Here is a 13,962-nt window from a genome sequence, read left to right on the forward strand (position 1 = left end):
GTGCTTCTCCAGTAAGGGACAGATGCTCTGAAAAACATGATGCCCATTCCCTCAGGATATAAACATTTTTATTTATACTTATTTATAGGTAGAGAAGGGATAAAAAAATAGGTTCATAGGATGTTACTAGGCTATTGACCTAGCTGTTAAATCCCAATATAATAGTAGATGACAGATATCATCTATGCCCAAGGTTTTCCTAGCAAGGACTACCCATGTCCAGGAGAGAAGCTGGGGAAATTCCTGGCGAAATTTATGGTTTCCCATCCAGTCATCCAGGTTGCACTTAAACAGGTTCATGGAGGTGCTCTGCTTGATATGGATTGGAAGCCTATTTCAGATAAGTGGCAATGTCTAACAGATGTCTCTGTCTCTCCAGCAGGTCCTGTTTATGTCACAGGCTAGATTGAGGTCCCTGGAATGGGTGACTCTAGTCCCATTTGACTTATGCATGTGCAGCATTTTCATATTTGTGTCAGAGATAGCCCTGTAAACCAGATATAAGTCACCTCTAAGTAGTCTATATGCTACTGAATACAGTGACATTGACTTCACTCTGTCTGTATAAGACATGTACTTGAGACCCTGAATTTTCTTAATCAGAAATCTCTGAGGTCTCTCAGGTTGCTGCAGGTGTCTGGTGTGGTACATACCAAAGGGAGCATTATATTCAATAATAGGCCTGATGAGGGACGAGTACATGAGTTATAACCTCTTTTGCTCTTGAGGCAATGCCTTTGCTAATTAGGTGAGTGACGCAAAATGCCATCCTCACCACAGTAGACCCATGGTGGTCAAAGTTCAGTCAACTTGTTTTCCCAGGTCTCTCACTACTGAATCGGTACTTAGGTTATTATTGTATATTTTATAATCTGCAGGGACATTATTTTTATTGAAGGGAATGATGATGCATTTTTAGCATTTAGTTTAAGACCATGGCTTTGGTACCAATCATTGCTATGTGTAAGCTCTGTTTGAAGTATGCTGACATTGCTAGGGATTTATTTTATTTATTTTATTTTACATTTGTTAACCAGGATGGTCCGACTGGACACAGGTCCATTTTCAGTGGAGGCCCGGGGAGAAAAGCTCCAGAGTAAGTAACATTTTGCACAATATGTTAAAATACAGTATACAGAGAATTTTCAAACAATATGTTAAAATATAGTATACAGCAGAAGACATAACAAGACCTGTATATACAGGAAAAAATAGTTACACATGGTTAATAACAGAATAAGTATTCTATCAGCATTAGGAGAAGACCTAGACTGTAATATATATTACAGTAGGTATATTAGGAAGTGAGGTATATCGTTGGAATAATTTGAGGACTTATGTAATACATGCACATAGCCACTTATTCTTTAAGTGTGTTCTAAGTGAGTTTTTAAAGTGAGAAGAGGTAGGGGCAGAAATCAGAGCAGGAGGGAGATTATTCCAGATTTTAGCTATGGAGTTGGAGAACAGTGCTTTTCCTGCAGTATTGTTAGCCCTAGAGGTACAGAGGAGAGGTTTGTTGGAAGATCGGAGAGGATGATTTGTATTATAGTGGGTGAGAAGTTGGCCTAGTGCAGGGTTTTTTTCTGGATGTGTTACCACATTGTAGGCAATGACTAATTAGTGATAGGTTTTATTTATGAGCAAGAGCACCAAAACAAAAGGCACACTCCTGATTATGTCTCTGTAAGAGTAATGTTTATTTTAATTCTCCTTATGGGTATCTAAACTCGAGTATCACTTGCGTTTCTTAAAATTAAATACAGGAATGCGCTCACTCTCCTTTTTAGAGGCTTACTTTTAGAACCAACATGTGACTCTAGTTTGTTGCAGTCCCCACTACAATTGTCCACTTACTCATTTGGAGCAAAATGTAGTCCGTATCCTGGGATCTTACATACACAGCCAGACTCTTTGCCAAGGGTGTATTACAGAATCATTCTGTCTGGATCCCATGATACTGTTGAAATTAAGGCCTAAAACACTTACAAAATTTTAACACCTTGATAAGGCCTCAAAGGATAACAGTGCTTGAGTTTCAGAGACCTCAGCAATATTTTTCCTTTTATTAACTGGTGTGAGTACAGGAAGCCATCTTCAGCCTCTTACTAGAGAAACTGGGTTGTGGGGTAGAGGCTACTGAAATCTTATGTGAAGCTGTACTTTTACAAAATAAACCAGACTGATCTGATTATCTGTGAATGTTGGCAATAAAATTTAAAAATTTTAAAAGGATTTTTACAACAAAGAATTTAAGAAGTGGTATTGCAATCAAAAGCCAGACAAGTAACACAAACTGTATGTGGATTTTTGAAGGAAAAGTTGTAGTACTCACACTATTTTTGTTTTAAAAGGATTTTTACAACAAAGAATTCAAGAAGTGGTATTGCAATCAAAGGCCAGACAAGTGACACAAACTGTTTGTGGATTTTTGAAAGAAAAGTTGTAGTACTTGTACTATTTTTGTTTCTTGGTGAGATTTCTGTTGTATATCTCTGCATCCTGTGGATGATGAAAAACTAAGGTTTCACCATTCCTTTGAGCATGAAGTAGGACCAAGAAGTGCAATTGGACTGTGTATCCCAAGTCATTGAAGTGTTTTATTTTGTTAAATAAAGTGGTGCTGTAATCATGTGCAAAGCAGACTAGAATATCCTTCATAAAACAGCTTATACCCATACCTCTCACCATCTGCAGGACAGCTTCCCTGTTCTGGTAGTTTGGGAAGTGGATAATAAACTCAGTGTGCTAAAGACTACTTAGAGATGACCTGAGTCTGGCATAGAGGGCATCTTCCAACCCATTACTGATGGATTTACTGCACATCAGAAAGTTAAATGGCATCAGGAATACTCAGTCAAGAGATCTAAACCTCTTCTGCAACATCAACAGAATGGTTTGGAGGGACCAGTATATTTCGCAAGAGGATACCATTGCTGTGGAACAGACTCCCCATCTACATAAAACAAAGTACATCCCTGTCCATTTTCAAGTGCAACTTAGATCTGTGGATGGGAAACAGAAAATTTACCCCAGGACTGCCTCCTGTACTACTAATGGACAGAGGCAGCTGCTAAATGCTTATCGCATGCATGGGTCCCCACAAATTAACTATGGTATGATCCCAGTTATTTTCATTAGGGGTAATATATAATTATCAACCATGGAATGGGTAAAGACAATCTATAACTGAATGAGATAGGTTATTTCAAGCACAAAAAGGGAAATTAGCTAGGCTTAAAATAGCCAACAAGGGCAGCTAGCCTAGTACTTATCTATGAACCTATAAAATATCGAGGCAAACTGGAAGAGATTTTAACACTGATCTGATGTGTCCATTCTACTAACAGCCCCACTTTGTTGGCTGATGGTGACCTGCACAAATTTAACTGGATTCTCCCCTTCAGATAAGCCAATTATCAATAGATAATTGTGGCAGGAACTGGTTTCTAAATCTAATTTTGCCTCCAACTGATAATTCCATGCTGTGATGTCTTCAAGCTGTCAGGCATGTTGATTTAAAACCACTTGCTGATCCTTTAATTCCTGATGATGTTCATCGTGTTACACTGCTGCAGTCATTACACTTGGGTTATCCTGTCGTCAGGCGGTTCCCCAGTCGGCCTGAGTTCCAAAGTCTTGGTCCGACGTCGGTTGCTGTCGCCTCCTCCCTGACGTCAGTGCAACAGGGGTATATAAGATGCAGCCGACGCCATTTTCTTCTGTCTTTCTTGCTGCACGGTGCCCGAAGCAAAAGCAGTTCGCAAGTGCCGGTCGGCCGACTCCTGAGATTTTCATTCCGAATCCAGAACCAAAGTCATCTACAAAGCTAAGTACCCCGTTGGGGAAACTTTTTCTTGCCTCAGATCGATGTCAGTAAAAGTTAATAACTGTATTTCTTGTGGGAAGTAAATACCTCATAAGGATTTCCATTCTTATTGTATCCCATGCCTAGGCCCAGACTACGACATCACTGGTTGTCGGTTTTGTGCTAGGTTTAACAAGTGCACTATTAAACGTCAGTTTGATTTTGCCCGACATTACTTTGGCAGAAAATTTAATTACACCATGCCATCGGAACTTCCGACGACCGGTATTCATAAAAAGTGCAAAGACAAGGACAGGCATCCAAGGCCCAAAACTGACGACGAAGCCTCTTCTAGGCCAGTCACCGGTTCTCCGGTTTTCAGCGAGGCGCCTTCGCAGCACCTGATGACCGCTTCTGCAGAATCACAGGCCGCCTCTGACTCCCACGTGGAGATGGCTAGGCCTTCGGACGCACAGGTTTTTCAACCTACCGAAACCGACCCTACTGAGGGATCCGGAGTAGCTGAGCAACCCGCAGCTTCAGAGGGTGTCTTCATGCCCGCTCAGCTAAGCATTACACCCTCTTCTAAGTCTAAGCCTTCTTTAAAAACTAAAAAAACAAATACAGCATTCTCCAGGACAGGCCTCCATGCCTAAGAAACAAATGCTCAAAATGGCCGAAGACCTAATCACTCTGATCAGGGGGTCCCATCCCCCACCTGATAAAAGGCCTAGACAGGATGCAGACTATGACTCATCCGACCAGGTGTCCATTTCCTTAGATTCATCCTCAGACCTAGGATATTCTTTACCCCCTTATGAGGATTCTGATGCTGAGGAATCAATTCCCTCAGCCTCTCCGCCTGAGGATTACTCCTTTGGGGAAACCTTACATACCATGAGGGAGCATTTCCATTGGGAAGGCCAGGATTACTCAGAATCCAAGAAAAGGCTCAGAGACTTCCTATTATTACCTCAACACAGACCCCTTGCTATTCCGCCAGTGTTAGATATTGTGGATGATGTGTATACTGAATCCAGCTTAAATCCTGATTCCTCACCTCCAGCTACTGACAGATATTACAGAGTCCCTGACTCACACAAATTTCTGTATAAAAGCCCTGTTGCTGATCCTGAAACTATTTCTCAGGGACCCAAAGGGGTTAAGGCCTCATCAGCAAATAATCCAGTTCTCTCTGACAGATTCCAGAGCATTAGACAGATGGGGAAAGAAAGTATATATGTCTGCAACTTTAGCAATGAGAGCCTTAAATTGCCAGTTTCACATGCTAAAATATCAGCAATTTCTGATGTCTCAGTTTAAACAAAAAATGCTTCCAGATACAGATCCTCCTAGTTTTAAAGAAATGCAGAATTTATTGCATGCTGCTGAAAAAGTGGGAAAACGTACTTTGCAATGTGGTTTTGATTCTTTAGAGGCCTTCTGTAGAGCAGCAGTTACAGGCTCTGTCATTAGAAGACATGCATGGTTAAAAGAACATACGTTACCAGATCATGTTAAAGCTAAATTACTGGATGCACCATTGCAGCAGGATGTCTTATTTGGAGTTAAGGCAGAAGAGGTATTAAAGAAAATGGAGGATAAGGCAAAATCTATGCAAACAGTGAAGGATTTCTTACAGGTTCAGCCTCCTCGATTTAGTAGAAACTGGCCAACAAAGAATTGGTCCTTTCCAGTTACGGACAGACCTCAAAGGGGCAGATACAGACATCCAAGAGGTAGAGGTCAACCACAAGGTCCTTACAGGCCTCGACAATGGGGTGCATCAGGCCAGAAAGAAGGGGAATACAGGCACCAACCATATAAAAAACAGCCCCAATGACTTCCCACTCCAGCTGCCAAACAACTCACTCTTGGCAGCCCCCTTGGGAGGAAAACTGGCACTTTTCTATCACAATTGGCATATGATCACCCAAGACAAATGGGTTCTCAATATTGTATCTCAAGGTTACAGGTTCCACTTTTACACTCTGCCAAGGTTAAAAGGAATGCCAAATTTGCCACCAAATCAATGGGCAGAGGCTCAAAAACAAATTAAAGCACTCATGAACATGGGAGCTATTCAAAAGGTACCACTACAGGAACAAGGGCAAGGATGTTACTCAAGACTCTTTCTCCAGAAAAGACAAAGCCTGGAGGCCCATTCTGGATCTTTCTTCTCTAAACACTTACCTGGATGTTCCGAAATTCAAAATGTTGACATTACAGCAGCTTCTTCCCATGCTGGGCAAGCAAGCTTGGCTCGTGACTTTGGACCTCAAGGAGGCATACCTGCATGTCCCTATCAGACAAAACTGCAGAAGATACCTCAGATTCATAGCTGGTCCAATGCACTATCAATTCTCTGCACTGCCCTTTGGCTTATCTACTGTGCCCAGGGTCTTCACAAAGTGCCTGGCACCAGTAATTGCATTTTGCAGACAGAAAGGAATTCAGATTTACCCGTACCTGGACGACTGCCTGATTCAAGCAGAGAGCAAGGACATTCTTCTAAAGCATCTGGCGTTTGTAAACAAGTTATTAAGTTGCCTGGGGTACACAGTAAACGAAAAGAAATCAAAACTAGTGCCCTCACAAGAGATAATATTCCTGGGTGCCAGCTTGAACACAACGGCCCAGATGGCTTATCTCATGCCAGACAAGCAAGGACAACTGACTCAATGCTTTCAATTGATGGCAACAAAGACCCAACTCCCTGCAAGAAAAATTCTGCAGGCCTTGGGCTACATGGCATCTTGCATACTACTAATTCCATATGCCAGACTGCATATGAGGAAACTACAATGGTACCTAAAGAGTGTATGGTCTCAACACTGTCAAAGTTTGGAAACAGTTATACCACTAATTCCTTGCCTTCAACAGGAGTTTCGATGGTGGGCTCAAGCTTGTCACCTCAACAAGGGACAGCCTTTTACTCAACCCACAGCCAGGCAAACACTGACAACAGATGCATCGGATTACGCCTGGGAAGCACACATGAAAGGAAAATGTATTCAGGGCAAGTGGTCCACAGAACAAAGGCATCTTCACATCAATCAAAAAGAGATGTTAGCTGTACAAAATGCCCTTATAGCTTTGAAGGACCTGTTGCATCCAGGACAACTACTACTAAAGACAGACAACAGCACAGTTATGTGGTACATAAACAAGCAAGGGGGCACTCACTCCTACCCCCTCTGCAGACAAGCCATGACCTTGTGGAACACAGCTATAAACTATCAAGTTCATCTACAAGCACAATTCCTGCCAGGAGAGAAAAACACACTGGCAGACGACTTAAGCAGAAATATCCTGGATCCCCACGAATGGGAATTGAATCCACAAATATTCAGAATGATAACACAGAAATGGTGGAGCCCGGACATAGATCTGTTTGCATCCCCAATGAACTGCCAGCTACAGAAATTCTGCACAAGGAGTTACCATCCGCAAGCATGGAAAGTGGATGCCCTCTCATTCAGCTGGAAAAACCTACAAGTATACGCTTTCCCACCACGGCCTCTTCTTCCAAAGGTACTCATAAAAGCCAGGCAAGAAGAGCCAAAGATGATCCTGATTGCACCAGACTGGCCACACCAGCACTGGTACCCAATCTTAAAAAACTTAGCACAAGGACCACCCTGGATTTTGCCTCAAATACCACATTTGCTGTCTCAGCACAACAATCAGATGCTCCACAGCCAGCTAAAGACCTTAAACCTAGCTGCATGGAAGATTTCTTAGCCAAGCAAGCAATGCCTCTCTCCAAAGCTGTTATGGATGTCATTCTGGAGGCCAGACGGCCTAGTACCAGCAAAGCCTATTCGGATAAATGGAAGAGATTCTGTGCCTGGAACCAGGCTCACAGCCTTGACCCTCTTGTGCCAAACATTCCTCAGATACTACAGTATTTGACTGGGATGCTGGACAAGGGCCTCTCCTTTTCATCCATCAAGATCCACGTCTCTGCCATCTCTGCTCATTACAACATGGATCCACCAATTTTCTCTAATCCTTTGCTGAAACAGTACCTCAGAGGGGCTAAAAACATAAGACCGCCCCGTAGAGCACCTACTCCAACTTGGGACCTCAACTTTGTTTTGGAAAAATTAACTTTACCTCCTTTTGAGCCAGCTAGCACAACAGAATTAAAATATATCTCTTGGAAAACTGCTCTGCTCCTGGCAATAACATCAGCGCGAAGAGTTTCAGAATTACAGGCACTAATGGCAGTGGAACCTTTCCTCATTTTCCACCAGGACAGGGTGTCCTTAAGAACTAACCCTATGTTTAGGACTAAGGTGGTTTCAAGTGTGTCTCTAAACCAAACTATTCACTTGCCAACTTTTTATCCAAAAACACAGAATAAAGGGGAGAGACTACTGCATTCATTGGACATTCACAGGCAGTTACGCTTCTACTTGGACAAAACCAAAGCTTTCAGAGAATCTGAGCAATTATTGGTAGCATATGCTGCAGGAGCACAGGGAAAAGCCATTTCAAAACAGACTATTTCCAAATGGATAGGACATTGCATACGTTTCTGCTATACGCACCATGGAAAACCTGTGCCTAGCAGCATTAGATCTCACTCCACCAGGGCAACAGCCACTTCAACTGCCTACCTCAGAGGAGTACCTACCAAGGATATTTTGGAAGCAGCAACATGGAGTTCTGTGCATACCTTCACCAAGCATTACCATCTGCCTTTATACTCTAAATCCAGAGCTGGCTTCACCACTGCTGTGCTGCAGGGCCTTATAGCCACACCTAATGCCTTATAGAACCAGCCACCCTACCTCAGCTTTGGGATTCTACCCAAGTGTAATGACTGCAGCAGTGTAACACGATGAACATAGTACAGTTTTGTACCTACCATAAATGTAGATGTTCGAGTGTATACACTGCTGCAGTCCAGGTTACCCTCCCTCCTTCCCCTCTTACTTGCTGGTACGTACCTATGTCTTCTACCCTTACTACCTATGGGGAGTATTTGCTGGTAACTGAAAGTTTGTTGTTTGCTTTTCTTATGTATGTTTTATTAGCAATTTGAATTGCCTACCTATTTGGGGGCACCTGACATCTGGGGCAAGAAAAACTGAAGAAAATGGCGTCGGCTGCATCTTATATACCCCTGTCGCACTGATGTCAGGGAGGAGGCGACAGCAACCGACGCCGGACCAAGACTTTGGAACTCAGGCTGACTGGGGAACTGCCTGATGGCAGGATAACCCAAGTGTAATGATTGCAGCAGTGTATACACTCGAACATCTACATTTATGGTAGGTACAAAACTGTACTTTATCACTCTAGCTTGGAGTTCAGTGCCAATATTTTGCATTTTGTCTCTGCTCTTGTTGTCTTAAGAGCTTGGGGGATCTGCCTTCACCTCTTTTAGCAGTGTATTTACGGCCATCATTGAGCTGTGTTTGTTATCAGGTTCAGCCTGAGATCTCCTGCTACTTGCTGTTGTCTTCCCATTAGGTTTTGTGGCCATGTTGTTTAACTTGCAAGCCATATGGGAGGAATAGTTGTATTTCTTTGTTCAGTTCACTAGTTCCACTCCACATATAAAATGATAGACTAAGAAAGCCGGGTGAATATCTTTTGAATGAAAAGATGAATTAAATACTTAGTAAAGTCATTAACCTCTCTCAGCGCGGTAGCACACTCTAAAACTGCTTCTGCATTCATGCATGTCCCTGAGCGCACCCGAAGACATAAACCAAGTCACCAAAAGTTGTAGTAAATTAAACCATAAAGCTAAACCAAACAGTGAATGAGAAATTAAATTAAACTAAAATTATAAAATTAAGATAAACCTACTGTTTAAATCCACTTTTATTGAGATGTATTATGCCCCCTTAAGATTTCAGCACTGCATTTTATTTTAATTATTATTTCCTGACAAGCTGATGCAAGGGAAAGGGGATTAAGAAAGTGGCAAAACCCTCTTTTCTGTTCTACTTATAATGACACCTATTTTAATTAAATTTAACAAAGTGGATTGTCCCATCATTTAATATTTTTCTGTTTGGTATAATTTTAGGATAATTTTCAGTGTTGGCACCAGTGAAGCTGCAAGTAACACAGTGGTGAGAGAATATTGAGAGAGCTGGCTTATGCATAAAAGCACAGCATTAAGGAACAGCATGGCTAGTGATCAGTCATGGCCTGCCCAAATGGCAAGAGTGAATGGTCAGCAACTATGATTGGTATCTGCCTGTTAATTACCTTTCAGAATTAATTATTGTTTTTGAATTGTATATAAGATGGAGTATTAAGCAGGGCTTGAAGCAATCCATGTGACTTTCCTGGAGCTCCTCATATGAGGATGAATCAAGAAAAATACACCTAAAGGACTGTCTATTTTACAAAATAACAAATCAGCTCATCACTTCTTTGTATACATCATTTTAATACAGATCAATGCACATTTTCCACCTGTGTCATATGAAAAAGTACTGGTGTCATGTGAAAAAGTACTGGTGTTATAGGTGAAAGCATACACTGATCTGTTCCATTAAAGTACTGCACCTGGATAAATGTTAAGCCATTATTCTATTTCTCTGAATTTATAATGACTGAGTTACTATGCTCACTTGTTTGAGCAAAGCTATAAATTTGTTATGAACTTTTACCCGTATTTCCATTGCAGAAATGAAAGAAGAATAAAACTGGAGTTAATATCTCATGGACATGCTGTTGGCATAAAAACAGTTCTTCCTCAGGAACACGTTCACTAGGCCCATTGACATTGATGTAGCCAATAGAGAATGGAATTACAATTAATATTAGGCTTTCATCGTATGACATTCAGTATTTTAGTGGACAGAGTGGTAGGTGAGCCCCAAATCAGGAGCTTCTTGGTGCTGATAAAAAAGAATAACCTGCTTCTTTAAACAGAATCAGTGCAACCCCAAATTACAAATTGCAACCATAAATATAATCTTCTTTGCTTAAAACAGGGTGGCACAGTGGCACAGCAAGTAGCACTGTCGCCTCACAACAAGAGGTTCTCTGGTTTAATTCTTGGCAGGGGTGACTTCTGTGCAGAGTCTGCATGTCCTCCCTGTGTTTGTGTGACTTTTCTCTAGGTGCGCCAGTGTCTTCACACATTCCAAAGACATAAAGTAGGTGGAGTGTGCACACTAAATTGGTCAAAGATGTGAATGTGTGTCTGCAGGAGCGCATGTGTGTGTAGTGTGGAAGAGCAACTGCAGCAGGGCTAGCCACCTGGTGTGTGATCATTAGCGCTGCATGATTGCCACTGTTGATGGGACATCCCAACCCCATGTGTGAAAATAGCAAAATGTGGTTGCAGTTGGATAGATCTAAAATTAAACCTGTCATTCATATAGAAAAATAATGACAGTATCTGGTTACTTAATCATCTTCATATATAATTGTCCTCTTATACAAGCCATTTCTATGTTGGTTATGTAGGCTTGTTTAAGAAAACAATAATGCGTCTTCTTATATAAGCCTACATAACCAACATAGAAATGGCTACAATGCTTACAGTTTTTGTTCATGGTTCAAAACAACTGCATACATTCCCTTCATGTGAGACATCATGAGAAACACATGCAGACTTCTGTGAATAATTCAGAACGGCTTTGCTTTAAGCATTTTCTTGGGGTATGCAGTGTTACAGATTAACTACCCCATAAAAGATAGAGGACTAATCATAGATTGTGTGGCACTGCCTACAGCAGGCATTTGGGTTTATAACTCATGAAACATTATTAGGAGCCACTGCTATGCTTAACAGCTGTGGTACTCAGGGAGAGCATTTACTGGCATGTGGGATGAAATGAACAACAAGAGGCAAACTGAAGCTCAAAAGAGTGGCAAATGAAAATTAAAAAATAATTCAACCTATTAAATGAAAATATTAAATTATTAGTAAACAATGCAAAGTATATCTACAGAACTGTCTCACTAGGCGAATGCAAAATAATTTGGTGAATGATTTCTGGTAGTAATATAACCACCTGGCAACATAATAAAGCATAATACCACTGGAACACAAATTGTATGTTTTTTTTTTTTTGTATTTCCTTTAGCAGAGCTACATATATAAAAAAAAGTCAAAATAACAAGAGGAAAGTTGTTCCTTGAAACTAGAATGGGCAATATAGGTACCTAGTGTTTTCAATCCTGAACAGCATTAATTTGGTATAGCTCATCTGTTATAGGTGACAAAGTCCACTTGCAATGATAACACATCTCTGTTGTTTCTCCCTTTTGTTTAGAAACTATGTCTGTGGATTCAACTCTGCCTAGCCCCAATCAGATGAGCAGTCCACCCATTGGCTTTGATGGGTTACCAGGCCGCCGACGGAAAAAGAGGACCAGCATAGAGACCAATGTTCGCTTTGCCTTAGAAAAAAGCTTTATTGCGGTATGTAGCTGGGGAAATGTAATGGGGGTGTAGCCATTGAAATAGACACTGTGTAATGATTCTTGTTGCAAACACCAGATTCTGTGGAAAATATCACTGGGCAAAGAGCTTTAATGAAGAAAGAGGAACAATGGATAGATATTTATCTTAGTAGTTATTTTGTATTCCTGAGTAATGATGAAACAAGATAATTCATTACATCTAAAACAGTATTGTATAGTAACAAATGATTTTTAGTACTCAGAGCTCAGTTTTGCTTTTAGTAACAGAACCAGGTTCCATACTTATGTAGAAGTACAGGTCATTCAGCACAATGCTGTTGACGGTAGCATTCATTGTTTGTGTTCCTTCCCTATCTTGCAGAACCAGAAGCCTACCTCAGAGGAAATCCTGTTAATTGCAGAGCAGCTGAACATGGAGAAGGAAGTTATTCGAGTTTGGTTCTGTAACCGGAGGCAAAAGGAGAAGAGGATCAACCCTGTTAGCACCACTCCACTACTTGTGTCCCAGTCAAAGCCCATCTATACCACTCAGATGGTAAGCAGTCATAGCTTCTGAATACATCTGCTCATACCAACTAGTTTATTAAATGTAAGCATGTCAATCTGCTCCTACAGCTTCACACTCATTCTGTTTATGGTTTACATTTTTATGGGTGTGACTATTATGTCTCCATTGCTTCTGTGTACATTTGCTTAAAGTTTCCTACCTATAAGGTCTACGTACTCCTACCTTCAGGTATATACTCCCACATGCTCTGATAAGCACTTCTCCATATGGCTGATCATTTTCAGGATATAAGTATTCTTACCAGCAAGTTTCCATTCATAATTGTTATAAAGATTTCTTCGTCCACCTATCTATTGTGACTTACATTTATAAAACATGATGATCCAATTTCACCTGGTATATTCTAGATTACAGACATATCAAAGAATACCCACATTACTCTGAAGCTGTAAAGCTGTTTGATTCTGAGACCACCATTTGGCACTTACCCCACTAATTCTGCATCCTGCATCCAACAGCAGTCTAACCTTACTGATTCTGAGTGTGTATATCTGCATATCTCCATATTCACATGCACCCTTTATCACACGCGCACACACACACACACACACACACACACACACACACACACACACACACACACACACACACACACACACACACAGCATTTACATACTTCTGCCTACCCAAAATTGTTTTCAAAATTGTTAAATATAAAGTTGCTATATGCTCTGGGGTTTGAGCTGAGTACTGTTGCCGGAACTTGTTTCAGGTTCAGTCTGGTTCTCATCTGACCTCTCCAGAGCATCTGATTCTCAATATTGTCCTACGTAAACATGTACTTGCATCCTTCCTGGTAGGTCTGCAAATACATAACTCTATGTCCCTTAGTGAAATGTGTGATTTCACTTATACCATTTATATTTTCATTTATATCATATCTTTCGGAAGTTTTACATAAATAGTTTCTACAATAACTTAAATGATGATTCTGTATACTAATGTATATATTTACTCTCCCTACCTGTTATTAGTATTTTTCACATCCATCTATCCATGTTCACTGTATTTTACACTCCTCCCAGAACTATCCATCTTTCCTCATTCCTTGAATTTAGTGAATGTTGCTTTTTTTTCTAGCAGTATTGGATAATTTTTATTTACTATTTTATTAATTATAGTTAACATAGTCATTTAAATGTCATATTTTATTCATTCATATAATAAATTATAATTA

General features: G+C 40.7%; 1 protein-coding gene across 1 annotated transcript in view; it reads left to right on the forward strand.

The window, feature by feature from the left end:
• Positions 1-13,962, forward strand: part of POU2F2 (POU class 2 homeobox 2) — a 386,014-nt gene that overhangs the window by 311,243 nt on the left and 60,809 nt on the right. The window contains exons 9-10 of the mRNA XM_044080798.1: positions 12,067-12,215; positions 12,579-12,752. Coding sequence (XP_043936733.1) covers positions 12,067-12,215; positions 12,579-12,752 — 323 coding nt within the window. The remainder of the gene's footprint in view (positions 1-12,066; positions 12,216-12,578; positions 12,753-13,962) is intronic.

Source organism: Protopterus annectens, chromosome 8.part0 (genome assembly GCF_019279795.1).
Source record: "Protopterus annectens isolate FY-2018-M chromosome 8.part0, PAN1.0, whole genome shotgun sequence".
NCBI lineage: Eukaryota > Metazoa > Chordata > Ceratodontiformes > Protopteridae > Protopterus > Protopterus annectens.